Below are 15,977 nucleotides of genomic sequence, written 5' to 3' on the forward strand. Positions count from 1 at the left end.
GCTTTTTCCCCCCCTTTCTTTCAGGACTGGAATCATTTTGAGTGCGACTTTCAGATATTTTTAACAGAAAGGTCCAACAGGGATTGAAATTAACCTTTATGGACCAAACTATGACTGATATCCCACCCACTTGTAGTATCAGGGTTGCAAGGTCTGGAATTATTTTAAACCTGCAGCGTGTTGACATGAGATGTGGAGTTATAGCTGTTGCCTTCCAGCCAGAGGATTTTTGGTTCAAATCCCAGCTGCAGTTCCTCAGTGTGGAGCTCAGATATTCCCTCTTTGCAAGTATGTTTTCTGCAGGAACTCACAGTTCAGAGATGCCCATGGTGGACTGACTGGTTAGTAAGTGAGCGTCTCTTGTTGCCAGAAGATAAACTAGTGAACTATCTGCATATCTTACATCCTTAACCTAAATAAAAGCTATGAATGTGCAAACCTTATATATCTGGCTTTGATTATTAGGAAAAACGTAAAGCAAAGCTTATTTAATCTGATTTTTACACTATAATCAGACATTCAACCATTTTAAATCCATTTTTTACCGTTGAAATCTAAGGCATCAGCTACTCTCTACAATGTTTATTCAACAAGAAACTATGACAGTAACTGTGAAAAAAGTTGCTGAAGCAACTTTAGAATTTTTTTTATTTATTCCATGGGGGGTTTTGAACTGTAAACTGAACATAAAAGTCAATCTTTTATAGAGAGCACAGCCTAGAGTGTAGGGTGTTCTTTAACCTTAAAGTCTTAGGCTTCAACAACCATTTTTAAAAAATTTTATAAGTTCAAAGTGGTGCATTTTCTCATAAAACATGAAAAAAATTGTCTGGACATTATTGCTTTAATAGAACTAACACATTCTCTTTGCAGGCTGAACGTTCACAGTTAGATTGGAAATTTAGCACGTTGTGTACCAGCAAATGACTTGAGTCTTGGTAACTTGGTAATCAATGGCTTTCACTTGTGTACTTTCCAAAATTTGAATTTTCTTGTGCTTTTATTCGAAAACGTTTTAATCGTCAAGAAGGACTAAACTTTCCTACTGGTTGTCCTGGTGCTTCGCATTAATTAAGCTACCAACTCTGAACAGCATAAGCAACTAACTTGCAGCATCTCACTTGTGTCCTGCTGCTTTCCTCAATGACATCCAAATGTCACCGGTATGAAAGTGAGTGAAGACGCGCTGGATGACAATTTACCAAAACAAGACAAAAAGAGTTTTAGGTGCATTTTTATTTATTTATTTAAGTGTAGTTTGGCTGTAGTCCATTTTAAAAATGGTGATTCTCAAGAGAGCTTCTATCCCCATGACTTTTAAGGCTTTAGCGTAACGACAAATATGTATTTAACATTTTATGGTGACAGTGGTTGATGCTACTGAGGTGGTTGTTGCTACTGAGATGCATGTGCTTAAATGTTCAAGCTCAGAGTGTGTACGTGATTGTGTTTGTGTTACCTACTTCCTCTGCCGCTTGCCTGCTGTGATTATAGCCACAACCGGTCATGTCCATCTCTTCCAGAAATATAGCTGCTGTTTTTTTTCCTGCTGAGAGAGTGGCTGTAGCTGTGTTTGCTTGTGAATGCCCATGCATGTGTGTTTGTGTGTAAGGAGTGAACACACATGCTGATAAGCTGATGTGGTTTCTGCTCTGGCTCATCGTGTAGGAGGTGTGGGCACTTTGGTTCCTGAAAGCCCGTGTGCCTATGAGTGTGCATGCAAGATTTACCTGATGCTTCTGCTGCTGCTGCTTACTCAGGTTGCGACTGTAGGTGTTGTATTTGACAATTTCCTGGCTCATGTCATCCACTCTGTCCATGAGCAGCTGAAGGCTCTTCTCCAAGTGATTGCTGCAAAGAAAAAGTATGTTTTCATGTCATTCAAAAAGTTTTTGTTTGGTCAACAAAAGTACAAAACAACAAGAAGGTTAAGTATTTCTTGAAAACTTTTGTTTTAATCCTTACTGATTACACAGTTATGTGACGCTAAGAAACAACTGTGCTAAAGCATGTAGGAACCTTGTCTCAGGTTGGCATCTTATTATCATGCACATCATTTTTATTATAATGAGGGGCAACGTGTGGGCCAGAGCTTTGACAAGTGACAGTTGGGGACTGACCAAAGGGATCAATAATCCAGATGACCTTCCCCGTTTGTTAGACAGCTTCAAGTCTATAGATCTGTCATATCAATAAAAGGCTCTTCTGCTCTGATGACGAAGGATTTTACAGAAGTACAAGTCTGTAAAGTACAAATGAGAACACACATGTTGGTGCCTGTCTATTGACGAAAGAAAATATCTAAAATATTGCTTGGATACTCAAATGACAAAAGCATTAGTTATTAAAAAGAATATAATGAAATCGATCAATGACATTGCTTTTTAGTTGTTCGCCAAAAAAAAAAAATACTTGCTTTAACTACAGAAAACAACTTCAGTTTTTTTTACGTTGGACAACCTTTTGAGGCAATTGTTCCTGTCTGCAACTGCTGTAGTTTGAATGAGGTCTTTTCTAGATGCCATGTTCCACCTCCTTCTGAAGATGTTCAAAAAGATTTAGATCAGGGCTCTTAGAAGGGCAATGTTCAGTTCTCACTCATTCTTGGATGTTTTTAGCCATTTTTGCACTGGGCCATTACTCTGTTGGAGGACCCATAACTTGCAGCTCTATTTTTGCCCCATACTGTCTTTATCGTCTTGAGGTTTTCATTGTACTTTGCACAGATTCAGATTCCCTGTGAGAGATGTGGCAAAGCATTCCCAGAACATTACCTAAACTCTTCCATGTTTCACAGCAGGGATGGACCCTTTTCTTGGTATGCTTTATTTTTGTATCTGAGAAGAGTGAAAAAACCTCAAATGTCTCATCGATCTAAAAGACCTATTGAAAGAGCTGTGGTGTCCTTGGTTGGCTCCATGAAGTCCATTTTGGTTTAAAATGTGATGGATGGTGTGATGTGGCACCTTAACCTTGGGACTTTTAATTTTTTTGAAAGTTATTCTGTGCTATTTGGTTACCATTCAAATGATCTATCCCTCAAATCTGTCATCAGTTTTTGTCGTACATTCACATCCAGTGAGGGTGGCTACAGTCTTGAAGTCCCTAAACTTTGAAACAACACATGCAGCTGTAGTAAAATCAAATTCAAACTTCCAGGAGAGGCTTTAAATCCTTTCACATGCTTGTCCTAAATTTTCTTTGGAACAGAAAAGTGACCGTTATCCGAGTTTAGTTATGTATTTCATGTTTATAGACAAAAGGACACACCTAAGATTAACCCTATGGTCAGATTTTTCAGCAATGATTTTTCATAGGATATCATTCTGAAACCAACCTAAAACCATAATGAATTATTGACTGTAAAATCACAAATATAAAACAATACCAGTCTTTGTATTTTGTCTTTTGTTGGGTTTCAGTAAAGTTTACTTCTTTCTCACCTTCAGGTTGCTTTAGAGACTATTGAGAGTTTTTCTTTTAGTATCACACAAGTTCCAACAATTTTATCCAAGTGTGTTAAAAGTCAGAAAAAGAAAATAAAAATAAGCACCACGCAAGAACGCACACACTTGCACACTAACTGTTAAAAGCATAAGCAACCTGAGATTCTGTGTCTCGCCAAAGAATATTTTTCAGTGAATCAATGTGCTATATTTGTTGGCAGATTCACCAGCTCTGCATTGCCAATTTGCAACTAAAAAGACCATTTCGACATTTTCAAGATAACAAGGGAGCTCTTGCAAGGCCAAAATGTTTCAATGGAATAATGATACTGCTCTGAAAGAAGAACAGTGAATGGTGCTGCTCTAATAGGGTCTTTAGATACTCAATGTGTTGAGTCTGTCGTGTGAATTTTAAATATCTTCAGGACAGCAGAGTCACTCGACTGCTGAAATTAGTGTCAAAAGAACTGATGAAACTTATCAAATGAGAGAAGTCTGTTTTGAGCCTTAGTGCGACAGGTGTTTGACACTCAAGATTTAAATTCCCTAATCAAATACACTGCTGGAGTTTCTTTTTAAATGTGTTACCTTTCTTGTAATCCTAGTCGCTTTTTTTCCTTTTACTTCAAACGCTCCAGCCCACACAAAAGACAGAACACTTCACCCAATTTCTGTCTAAGCAAGAATGCAGTCCTGCCTTTTTCCAAGTGTTATTTTTGATGGATTTCTACATTGTTTCAGTAAGGATTGGACACCATGACATTGTCTTTTCACAAGCATTTAACATGCCACATTTCATTTTTATCTTTCACTATGAAATATTTCCAACATGGTAACTAGATGTTAAACACCTGCAGTCGGTTTACCTCATTTTAACCACTGTTAGCAGTTAACATGTGCCTTCACTCCACTCTCATCTGTTCTCATTAAAGCCGAAATCCTAATAAAGCACTTTCTTATTTAGACGTTTATTTACACTCTACTCGTCAGCCACTAATTCTTCAGATGTGAGCTGCTTGATCTGGTCTGTGTATATGTTGAGATAAAATGATTGCTCACATATGTATCTTAAAAATCAGGCTACTGTGGCTTTGCAGACACAAGAAAACAAAACTAAACTAAAGGTTCTTTGGGTTGACTCTTTTCAATACACTTTACACTTTAACACAAACATCAACTATTGCTCAGGAACACCTGAAGAGACTGAAGTCTTTCTTTAAGGTAAAAGTCATTTTATTGCTCATACTCAACTGTTATCTGCTGAGAGACATAAGGGTATGTATATATAAAGAAACACATGCACATGCACACAATATTGCTTTGTCTCCAGCAGTAAAACAAATACCTGCTATTGTTCTGTGTGTTCTGTCAGTGTGCATAATTGCTGTTTGCACGGACAAGTTTGTAATGTGACTGGAATGAAACACGAAGACTGCAAAGTGAGCTAGTTTATTTCCACTGTAACCATGTTACTTTATCTGCAACTAAACTAAAAAGGACAGTGCCTAGTATGTAGGTTATAGAACATAGTTTCAAAAACAAAAAAAGTATGTAATTTCACCCTCACGGTATGTGCCATTACCATCGCAGATGACTTAACTAGCCCAAAAATGTAACGAAGAGTAAAGCTACTTCAAAATAATGCTACCCAAGTAGGATTAGAACCATGATCTAAATAAGTTAAAAGAAACTCAAAATTGATGATCAAATAATCAGCTTTGTCAGTAGTAGTAGTAGTTTTGCAGTTTTGTGGAATTAGCTTTAAATTTGCTGGTATGAATGCAACAAAATAGTATTCTTTTATTCTAGGACCTTTTAGAAAAAGAAATACAAACATAATAGTACAGCGTACAATGAAAGTCTCATGATCATCTGTAGCTGTTAACACACAGCAGTTAGGCTGAAACAGTAAGCCAGGAAAAATATTTCTAACAGAGTTTCACTCAGACCAGAGAATTTGAGTTGCTGTGTTCCTAAACATAGAAAGTAAAGGTCAGGAAGTCAGTGAAATAACAGAACCTTCACTTGTCCAATCAGCACAAAGGAGTGATGACAACGGTGATGGGCAATAATTGGCGCTTCATTTTACCCATTAGTTTCCTTAAAACGCCAAGTCTTTTTTATTAACAAATAAACACAGCAACACTCAAATGCCACGCAAAAGCCTAGCACATATTTATTTAAACACCTAATGAGAATTTATAGTGGTGGCGTTCTTGCATGTTAACAGTGTGTGACGTGATCCACATTAAAGGCATGCACCTGCATAAAGGGTGTGTTAATTTATATGATTTAATTATCGCCTGCTTGTTGCCCTTGTACTACACAATTCCACACTCTCAAAGTAAATGAATAATTGATTTTAGTAAAGGGTTAGCCTACTTTAAGTTTTCCCCATTTACTTTTGAACCCCCAATAAAAAACGGCAGATCGTCGGTAAATTCTTCCTAAAGAAAACCAGTTTCCAGAGCTTGTAGTGTTTCCTGGAGGTTTGATCAGTTTGTCACTTGGGAACATGAAAACTGATGGCCCAGGACCGAAAATCAGAGAAAAACGTGTGTACTACTGATGGTGTCAAGATTGATTCTCATTGACGAAAGCTCATTCAGAAGCTTTTGGTCAAAGCAATATGGTAGCTAATTGGCGTGAAGTGCATGCAAAATACAAGCTGAGGGACATTATTTTAGAAAGAGCCAACAAAACATGTCAGTTCTGCTGCAATTTGTTCATTGTGTGAATTTGTGTTGGGAAAGATGGTAGTCTAGACTTTGTTCGTTTTTGCGCAAATTGGGTTTTTGTTAGGGGTGTAACGATTCATTTTAACAATGATTGGATTCATATCATAATTTGTGGTTGTTGATATGATTCATAGTTGACATTGGTTCATTTTGAACAATCTGATTTGATAACATGTTTCCACACAGTGGACTTCAATGACGGCGTGATCTTTTTTGCTGCCACCACTTGTGTTGTGATGCACTTGGTCATTGTAAAATAAACCTACCATGTCTCATTCCAAATGTTGTTTTCCAATCTGGATATAATCGAGTTATTTTATTTTGAAACAATTCTATAATGCAGTGTTTTTCAACCAGTGTGCCGCGGCACACTAGTGTGCCGTGGGAGATGGTCAGGTGTGCCGTGGGAAATTGTCCTCATTAACTGATCTAAAAACGTTTACCATCTCCAGGAAATCAGCTCTGTGTTCATCCAAACTGGCCCTGATAAAACACTGAATAGTTAGGAATATGAAAGATCGTAAAATACTTTTTTCATTGTGTTTATTTGATTCTATTAAATACATTTTGAACGAATGACGGTACCACAATTTAGCCACAGCTTAAGCTCTGTTTTAGGAAAAGTCCCGCCCCTTTAACTGTCTCCACCAATCATTCTTGGATTCTTAATCACATGTCATCAGTCTGACCAATCAGAAGTGGTTAAAGTCTTCACTTCCTTGTTCTGATTCTGCTCATAAAGTATCTCAGTTCCAACAAAAATACCAGCTAAAGCTCGTCTTTAGCGGTGTAGCTTCCCACAAAACCCAGAGTCAGACCGTGGAACAAGTGAACAAAACAATGAAGCTCAGAGACGCCTGTCTGTCTGCGGTCGGCGGATTTTTGTACTACATCTCCCATGATGCATTGGGTTAAATTGACAGCGTCTCAGCGCACAATGAGTCTCTCCTCTTAACGTCTTAAGACAAGAACGAACACACATCAAACAGTTTTTGAATATTTTAACTTAACTTTTATTACATCTTTTAGAAAAAACAACTGCAGCTTCCAGCTTTTTCTGCCACAATGATTATCAAAAAAATGCATGTGAGATTGCAGAGGGGCTGTAGATCAATATGAGCTTTTCCCTTTTATTTATTTTATTTTTTTTTAATTTTTGGATGCTGGTGTGCCGCGGGATTTTTGTCAAGGTTAAAGTGTGCCGTGGCTCAAAAAAGGTTGAAAAACACTGCTATAATGGTATAGGTAAATTTGATTAACAACTACCCTCAGACGCCTTAATCTAGTTGGAATATAAATTGATTAATCAAGTAAGTCGATTAATTGTTGCACGGCTAGTTTTTATTCAGTTACAGTTCACTTTACTTGTCGCTAGTAAAGCTGGGAGTTTTTCTGCTTCTTTGGCAATACAGAAACCTGTGGACAAACACAGACCATAAAGCAGCAGAGTGGTAATAATATTGATGCAGGAAAAATAGGAAAAGTTGATTAATTTTTAGTGTGAGGTAGGCATAGTCAAGACTGCGCTAGTTGTAAAATTGATGAGATCTGGAGAAACTGCATCTAATGAAAGCAGGGACCAACTGAGAATCAACGTTTCTGTTTCTGTATTCAAGAGAAAGAGAATTTATGTACTTGGCACAATCAGCATTTGCTGATATTGGAAATTAGCTATCTTTTCTACTATTTTGGGTGGCTGTGTTTACGAACAAGCTACTCTTCATTATTTCTTGAAAAGATTGCTTAAAACATTGATTGCTATCAGATAAATAGGAGTGTAAAAACTGCACACTGTATAATACATTCCACACTGTAGGGCAACTGTCTGCAAGCTCCAAAGACTTTAATTATTTCAAAGGGTCTGCAAACTTTGCAATCAATATTGCATTAGAAATCAAAGTCTACCTAGGGATTTCCTATCATTACCAAGTCTGCTTTAAGGTCAGCTTCAATGGTAGCCTTTTTATTTTACTGTAGGATTGCTTTTTACATACTCTTATGTGCAGGAGAGAACAGGCGGTGTCGACATGCAAAAAGAAAAAACAAAAACACTAAAACTGGCTGACATTCAGTAAACTGGAGGTTCAGAGGGCGGCTGCTTAACAAACCTGCCAAGAAAATGACTTCCCTTCTTAGATGGAACGTTTTATTCTGATGAAGTCTTTTTAACTGATTGACTGGGGCGCAAAAAGGATTGCTGGCTTGCCTCTATAGCTGAATAATTTGTTTCTAAAAGGACACAGAATCCTCTGCATATCTGTGCCTAACGGTGCATAATCTTGGCTGAAACACAGATATGATAAAAAGATTTGCAGGAAATTTTCCCTTAGGAGAAAGATTTATGTGGAAACGGCTGAAACACTGCAAACCGCAATCCTCAACACCGGTAATTCATTTTCATTCATTCATCTTCTTCCGTTTATCCCTTTCAGGGTGACGGGGCTGCCGAAGCCTATCCCAGCTACTTAAGGGCGAAGGCCAGTCTATCGCAGGGTCACACGTATCACACACCCATGCACACTCACATTCACACCTATGGACAATTTGGAGTGACCAAATAACCTATGAAGCCTGTTTTTTGGACGGTGGGACGAAGGCGCAGTCCCCGGAGAAAACCTACGCATGCACAGGGAGAACATGCAAACTCCTCGCAGAAAGGTCCCTCAGCAGGCAAGAGCGCTAACCAATGCGCCACCGTGCAGCCCAACCTACGCGGGGAAACCCCAATGGATTTCCATACCGGTAATTTTTCTATTTAAATCTTAAAACAATACATAACAATACTTTAAAACAAGAATCTATAACAGCCTTTGAAAGATCTATTTCAAAGGTGCATATTTGTCGAAAATCGACTGAAAGACCATCTCTAATCATCTTTTGATCTATTGCAAAAGCCTTCTCAGAGGTCTTTTAATCATGGTTATACCATTTTTTGCTAAAATCAAAAATACCTGTACTGTTTTCTAGGATAGTTTCTGCAGAGCGGCAGTAGTTCATTAGAACTCCACATCTGACTTGTGGGCGGGACTGTTGTAGCTCATTAAGCCCGCCCCTACTTCACGTCATATCTGTTTACATGCTCTCCTGCTAACTTACAGCCCCTCACAACCCCAACCTAACATCAGAATGGAGTGGGGCAGGGAGCTAGTGGCTTGATGTAGTAGCCTCTACATCAGTGTTTTTCAACCAGTGTGCCGCGGCACACTAGTGTGCCGTGGGAGATGGTCAAGTGTGCCGTGGGAAATTGCCCTCATTAACTGATCTAAAAACATTTCCCATCTCCAGGAAATCAGCTCTTTGTTCATCCAAACAGGTCCTGATAAAACACTGAGTAGTTAGGAATATAAACGATCATAAAATACTTTTTTCTTTGTGTTTATTTGATTCTATTAAAGACATTTTGATAAGAATGACGGTAACGCGAAATAGCTGCAGCTATAACTGTGTAAGGAAAAGTCCCGCAGCTTTTACTGTCTCCACGACTCCACCAATCATTCTTGAAGGCTTAATCACATGTCATCAGTCTGACCAATCAGAAGTGGTTAAAGTCTCCACTTCCTTGTTCCAAATTAGCTCATAACTCAGTCAGTTCCGACAAAAACACCAGCTAAAGCTCGTCTTTAGCGGTGTAGCTTTCCACAGAATCCGGTATCAGACCGTGGAACAAGTGAACAAAACCATGAAGCTCAGAGACGCGAGTCTTTCTGCCGTTTTCTCGCAGTTTTCACACTACATCTCCCATGATGCATTGGCTTAAAGGGACAGCGTCTTGAAAACACAACGAACATACAGCTTGTATGTAACTTAACTTTTATTACATCTTTTAGAAAAACATCTGCAACTTCCTGCTTTTTCTGCCACAATTATCACAAAAATGCAAGTCAGATTGCCGGGGGGGGGGGGGGGGGGGGGGGCTGTAGATCAAAACAGACTATGAGTTTCTGCTTTTTTTTTTTTTTTGGGATGCTGGTGTGCCGCGGGATTTTTGTCAAGGTTAAAGTGTGCCGTGGCTCAAAAAAGGTTGAAAAACACTGCTCTACATCACACCAACAAGTTTTCTTTAAAAATCATTTTTCTTGTCAGTTCCTGATTCACTAGGATTTGAATAAAGAAATACTCAGAAATGCAATTTTAAGATCAGCTTCCTTTATATATTCTCCATCATCAAAAAATGCCACAAGAATGTCTTAAAAACACCCAATACTCAATTTCCATTGGGGTGGGTTTGGAAAGTTAAACACATTGTTTACATCACCAACTACTCTGATTACACTTTCCTTGTTTTTTAAATTAGCTGATCATCTTCAGTTTTTCTGATGAAAGCTGCTCATGGAGTCACTGTAAAGAAAGCATAGCGGATGCAAACTGGGAGCTTTAGAATTACTGCAACTTCTCAAATATTGACTCAGTAAATAGAACTAAAATGGAATAAAACAGAATATTTTGGCTTCTACCACTGGATCGCCACAGAAAATTGTCTCCATCTCCTTTTGATCTTTGTCATCTTCTCATCTGTCGTGTCTTTTTTCAGGTCTTCCTCCCGTCTGGTAGCCCCATCCCTAACTTCTACTCCTGATTGACCTTTCATCTCTTCTTTACACCTGACCAAAGCATCAGTCTAACCTAACTCTCCCAGTCTCTAAACTGTCCTACCTGTGCTGTCCCTCTAATTTACTGCCTGTCCATCATTGTCATTCCCAATGAACATCTCAGCATCTTTAACTTCTCCACTTCCAGCTCTGCTTCCTCTGTTTTTGTCAGTGCCGCTTTCTCCACTCCATGCAACATAGCTGCTCTCACTGCAGTTTTGTAAACCTCCTTCGCTCTGGCAGACACCCTTCTATCAAAGATCCCTCCTGGGACTTTTCTCCAACTAGTTCACCCTGCATGTTTCCACAATAAATAAATAAATGCTTACAGTGATAAAACTATAAATGCCACCTGGAGTTGTGCTACCTGACAAATTGGACATTTTTCTAATTAGAAATGTTTCTTTCCAAAAACCTAATCCATTAAATTGCTGGTTTTTGCTTGTTAAGCAGTTAGAAATACAGTGGTCCCTCGCTATAATGCGTCCTGATTGGCTGTAGAGCATTGTCATGCAATCTCCTGTGTCATGTACAGAATGCGTTCAGTTTGCAACATTTAGATGAATCTTTAATCTCTAAAAGATTTATTTTTTTGAATCATATAATACTGAACTTTTTTTTTACAAAGGATAAAACTTTGAGAGTTCTACTAAGAAATGGTCAATATTAATGTCTGTCTGAGAAAAGTGTATCAAGTGTGTATTCTAGAGTCTTACAGCCTTAAAACATCAGCAATATGTGCAAAAATAAAACTGACTAGTTCACGGATTTCGACTACCGCGTGTTATTTTTAGACCATAACTCCCAGGATAAACAAGAGAACAACTATATATTCATTTAAGCAATGAAACATGAAACAAGCTAACAACATACTTGGGTCTAAAGTAAAAATTAGCAGGGCGATCAACCATAAGTACACAAGTAAGTAAACAAATATGGTAAGTCAATACAAAGGGATTTTATTTTAGAAAACGTGCTAAAGCTATAAATTGTAAGATTTTGGCAATTTGTAAAGAAAACTAAAAATCTGGGCAAAAGCTGTGAACTATTTGTGTCAGATAGCGAATAAAAAGTAAATAAGAGAAAAGATGAAACATTGCTTTTAAAAGCACAGATAGACAATATTACGACTATGTTCTCATGGATTAATTGGGGTTTAAATGCAGATTCGTTTAGTTTCTGGTTGTGAAATGCAGCACAGCATAAACATCAACGTTTGAAATTTTAACCCAGTCCAGTGAAATCAAAGAAACTGCCTAGGAAGCTTTGAATCAGCCAACTGACATAACTTCATTAGTTTTGTGCAAAATGTGATAAAGAAGCTGGATATGATTAGTTGGAACACCATTTTTATGATACCCATAATTCCTTTTTTTTTTTTAATTGCAATTTTAAAAATTTGTTTCTGAATCTGTAAGCGGTCTTTGATGAGGACACTCTAGCTGGTAATGCCGCAGAGACACTTGAAGGCTGTTGGTTGGGTTGAAAAGGCTACATAGCTAATTTTCCATTCATGCAATCCATCACCTTGATCAACATCATCATCTGTGGTAAGAACAACTCTGCTTGGTGGAGTGAAACTGCACTCACTGAGCCTTTTCACATAGATGACATTGACAAATGGGGCTGCAGATTGGAAAATGAGACAAAAGGAAAAACAGTGAATAAAACCCATTATCGTTGACTTTTTTTTCTTTTTGTGAAAGAGTGGAAGTGTGCAGGAAAAGGGTGGGGCTGTCAGCAGAAGATGCAGAAAGACGGACATTACAATTCCTTTCAAGGACGGAGCCGTGCAGCTATCTGACAACTTCAGGAAACAATTTCATCTGGCAAGACACTGCAGGGGCAGTCGTGTCAGTCGGGCCGAGGGGAAGACAATTATGATACACCCCCATTTGAGCAGTATCAAAAGCTATGTTTCAACTTCATAGCAGTCATACCGGAAAAATGAATAACATCAAAGATAAGCAAGTCTATCTGACAACTCATAATAAATGACTTTGTTGGTGCTCAGCTTGGTTAGCCATACATCCTAGGAAGCTGCTCTCTTGTGCTTTTCATTTAAGTAACGGTTTACATACATAGAAGAATGTAGATGAAAAGAACCGGCACCTCCGTGTCTAAATCAGCATTTTCTGTGCTTATTGTGCTAATTTCTCACACCTGCCCCTGGGAAGCTTTTTGATTAGCAGCTCCACTGCTGTTGCTCCACTTGCAGCAGTTTATCTCCATAAATGATTGCTGATAAATGCTCCAGAGGCTGATGCTGAGAGCATCTGAGATTTAAATGCACGACTTAAAGAGCCTCAGTTTGAGATGATGTGCAGGGCTGATCTTTGTTCCTATCATGCGCAGCAGTTTGACAGGATATCCTATTTGTGAACACGTTTCTGAAAATAAAAAGCACGTGTGACATTTAAATGTTTGCTTAAAGCATTTATAGGTGCCACGAGTGTCGTCTGCAGAAGCAAGACTTTATAGGAATTATTTCTACAACCAAACTACATTTTCCTCTAAATCCATTTAAAGCTAATATAAAAGCCCAGCGCGTGGCACTAACTGACACATTCCTTCATTAACTGAGACAGCAGAGTTTATTTTATCCAGCTAGTTGCAGTTGTTTCTATGGCACTGCAGATCCGCCGATTCTGACCTTGGCCTCGTGGATACCATCAGGCGCATATTAAATGTGGCAAAAGTGATCTGAATGTGACCCAGACGCTGCACATTAGTGCTGGTCAGCTCTGCATTAAATGACAAATAGGCAAACACAGGAGATCCAAAACAGCTTTTGTGAGAAATTACTTTTCATAGACAGAATTTGGATCCAGTACCTCTTAGTTTTGTTAGCTGAATTAAATTAAAAAAGCATGCATTATCAGTGTACTGCATGAGCATGTGTACATGAGTGATTTTTCATAGTTTTTGTTTTGTGTTTATAAAATAGGAAAAAGACAGAGGTAGGGATAAAGCTGCAGGCATCAATCATTTTTTCTGTCTCTGTTCTCATCAGGTGGCTTTAAGAACTTTGCAGAAGACAGAGATTAATGCCCAACAGTTCCCTAATGTCAAATCAATTTTAATTCAGCAGTAGCTTTAAGTCGCACCAGTGAAGGCAGCCAGCAGGGCTTCCAGACTCACCATGATGTGGATTTCAAGCAGGTAAACAGCCATTTTTATGCAATCTTGTAGTAACTACGAGTAATAAATTGTAACAATATTTTAGTTTTTCCATGAACATCCCATGTTTGGAAATTTTCTAATTACTGATTAAAATAAAATTTCGTCAGTTGTAGGAATGTTTTCTAAGCATTCTGCAAATATTTCAAGGCACCACAATTTCTTTCTTTTTTCTTTTCTTTTAAGGAATTAGCCTGACCTTTAGCTTAGACAACTCAGTATATGAAAGCATTTTTCTTTTCTTGGACCATTGGTTGTCTACTGAAGTATAGACCCATGGAAATATTGGAGGAAATGACTTCAGGCACCACCGATGGAAATGTATGTAGGACAGGAAGGAAATGGTCTAAAAAAGAATCTAGATTTTGGGGGGAAAGAACATATCAAAGGAGACTTTATTTTGTATTTTCAAAAAATGCACAAAAGTGTAGCCTTCACTTAAAGTATGCGAGAATCAGGACTTAAATTTGTGCGGTTGATGCAGCAGATTAAAATTCTTTTCCTGGTATGCTGTCTGTTATGTTTTTCTGAGTTTTGCTTTCAAGAAAACTGTAATGAGATCATGTATCTGCGTTTATGGAGAAAGTTGAGTGAATCTGACAAAAGACCTTCTAAAAATATGAATGTTGTCTTCTTTTCTTCTTTTTTTTTTAAAATGGGAGCCTTTTTACTTTATGTGAATCATCACAGCTGCTTAAAAATCAGTAGGTGACAGAATCAAGTAAAAAATAAGAAACTTCCAAAAATCCTCCTGATGAGGAAAGTATCATGTACTGATTTAAATTCATCTACAAAGATAAATTAATTGGGTAAAATGGTGCACGAGGTTATGTCTGACCTGCTGGAGAGGTTGAGCAGTTCGTGCTTGTCTGCAACGGTGGACTTGTCTTCCAGCTCCCACATCAGCACGTTGATGAGGTGGGAGTTTTTGATGACGATGGGCACCTCCTCAAACATGTTCTCAAAGCCAATGCTGGCCTTCTTCAAGCTGTAAACACAGAGAGAAAAGGAAAATGAAGCTGATGGTTGTGATCCTAACATGGGTCACCCAGCACTAACAGATTATGAATTCAGATCCTGGATTCTGTTTATCTGTCGGTTAATGTATTTTAATGGATCTTTCATTCTTCTCCATCAACACTGGAAAAATCTGGTTAGACAGCTCAACATAACAGTCCACTTTCAGAGGACGTGTTCCCTTCAAAAACAGAAAATGAGTTGTTTCTTTCCAAGAGGACAGATGGCTTAAATGAAGCAGCTAGAATGAGAACACATGAGTGTCAGTGGTGAAAATGAAAGAAATTAGGTTAAATCAATTAAAAAAAAGATGAAAGTAAAGTTCAGAAAAACACAGGCAGAGTGGTGCAACAGTTAAAGTCCCACTCCAATCATCTTTTGATCTATTGTAAAAGCATTCCCGGTGGTCTTTGAATTATGATTATGCCGTTTTAAGCCAAAATCAAAAAACCTGTGTCATTTTCTAGGAATGTTTCTGCAGAGCTGCAAGAGTTTATTAGAAATTCACCTCTGAGTTGTTCTTTTAGCGTGGACCAACCCCGCCCCCACTTCCTGTCACCTATAACTGAGCTCTCTGTTAACACGCTCTCCTGCAAGCTTGCAGCTCCTCACACTCCCAATCTAAAATTACCAGTGCAACAAAAATGCAGAGAAATATCGGAGCAATCCAGTCATACAGTTTTGAGCCAGATGCCAACTCAGACGAGGAAAATAAAGATGTACATGGATCTAGTCGTCTGCCAGTGGATGCATCAGAAGGGCAGGAAGCTTGTGGCCCGCCCAGTGTATTTTCTATGCAACTAAAACTTTTTCAAACAGCGTTTTTTGTGTCTGTGCCTGATTCCCAAGGATTTAAATAAAAAAATACTCAGAAATGCAGTTTTAATTTTCTTTATAGATGTCCTCCATCATGACAAAAATACCACAAGAACACCAAAAACACAGTTGTCATCAGTTGGTCTTTCTAAAAAAACAGACATCACTTTTCATAACAGAGTATACTTAAG

General features: G+C 38.2%; 1 protein-coding gene across 1 annotated transcript in view; it reads right to left on the reverse strand.

Moving 5' to 3' along the window:
• The window catches only part of LOC101163927 (eukaryotic translation initiation factor 3 subunit H), a 56,698-nt gene that overhangs the window by 6,321 nt on the left and 34,400 nt on the right, over positions 1–15,977 (reverse strand). The window contains exons 5-6 of the mRNA XM_004077766.5: positions 14,792–14,941; positions 1,731–1,851 (exon numbers count right to left, since the gene is read on the reverse strand). Of these exons, the coding sequence (XP_004077814.4) occupies positions 1,731–1,851; positions 14,792–14,941 (271 nt within the window). The remainder of the gene's footprint in view (positions 1–1,730; positions 1,852–14,791; positions 14,942–15,977) is intronic.

Source organism: Oryzias latipes, chromosome 16 (assembly GCF_053564925.1).
Source record: "Oryzias latipes strain Hd-rR chromosome 16, Olatipes_Hd-rR_3.1".
In the NCBI taxonomy this organism is placed as follows: Eukaryota; Metazoa; Chordata; class Actinopteri; order Beloniformes; family Adrianichthyidae; genus Oryzias; species Oryzias latipes.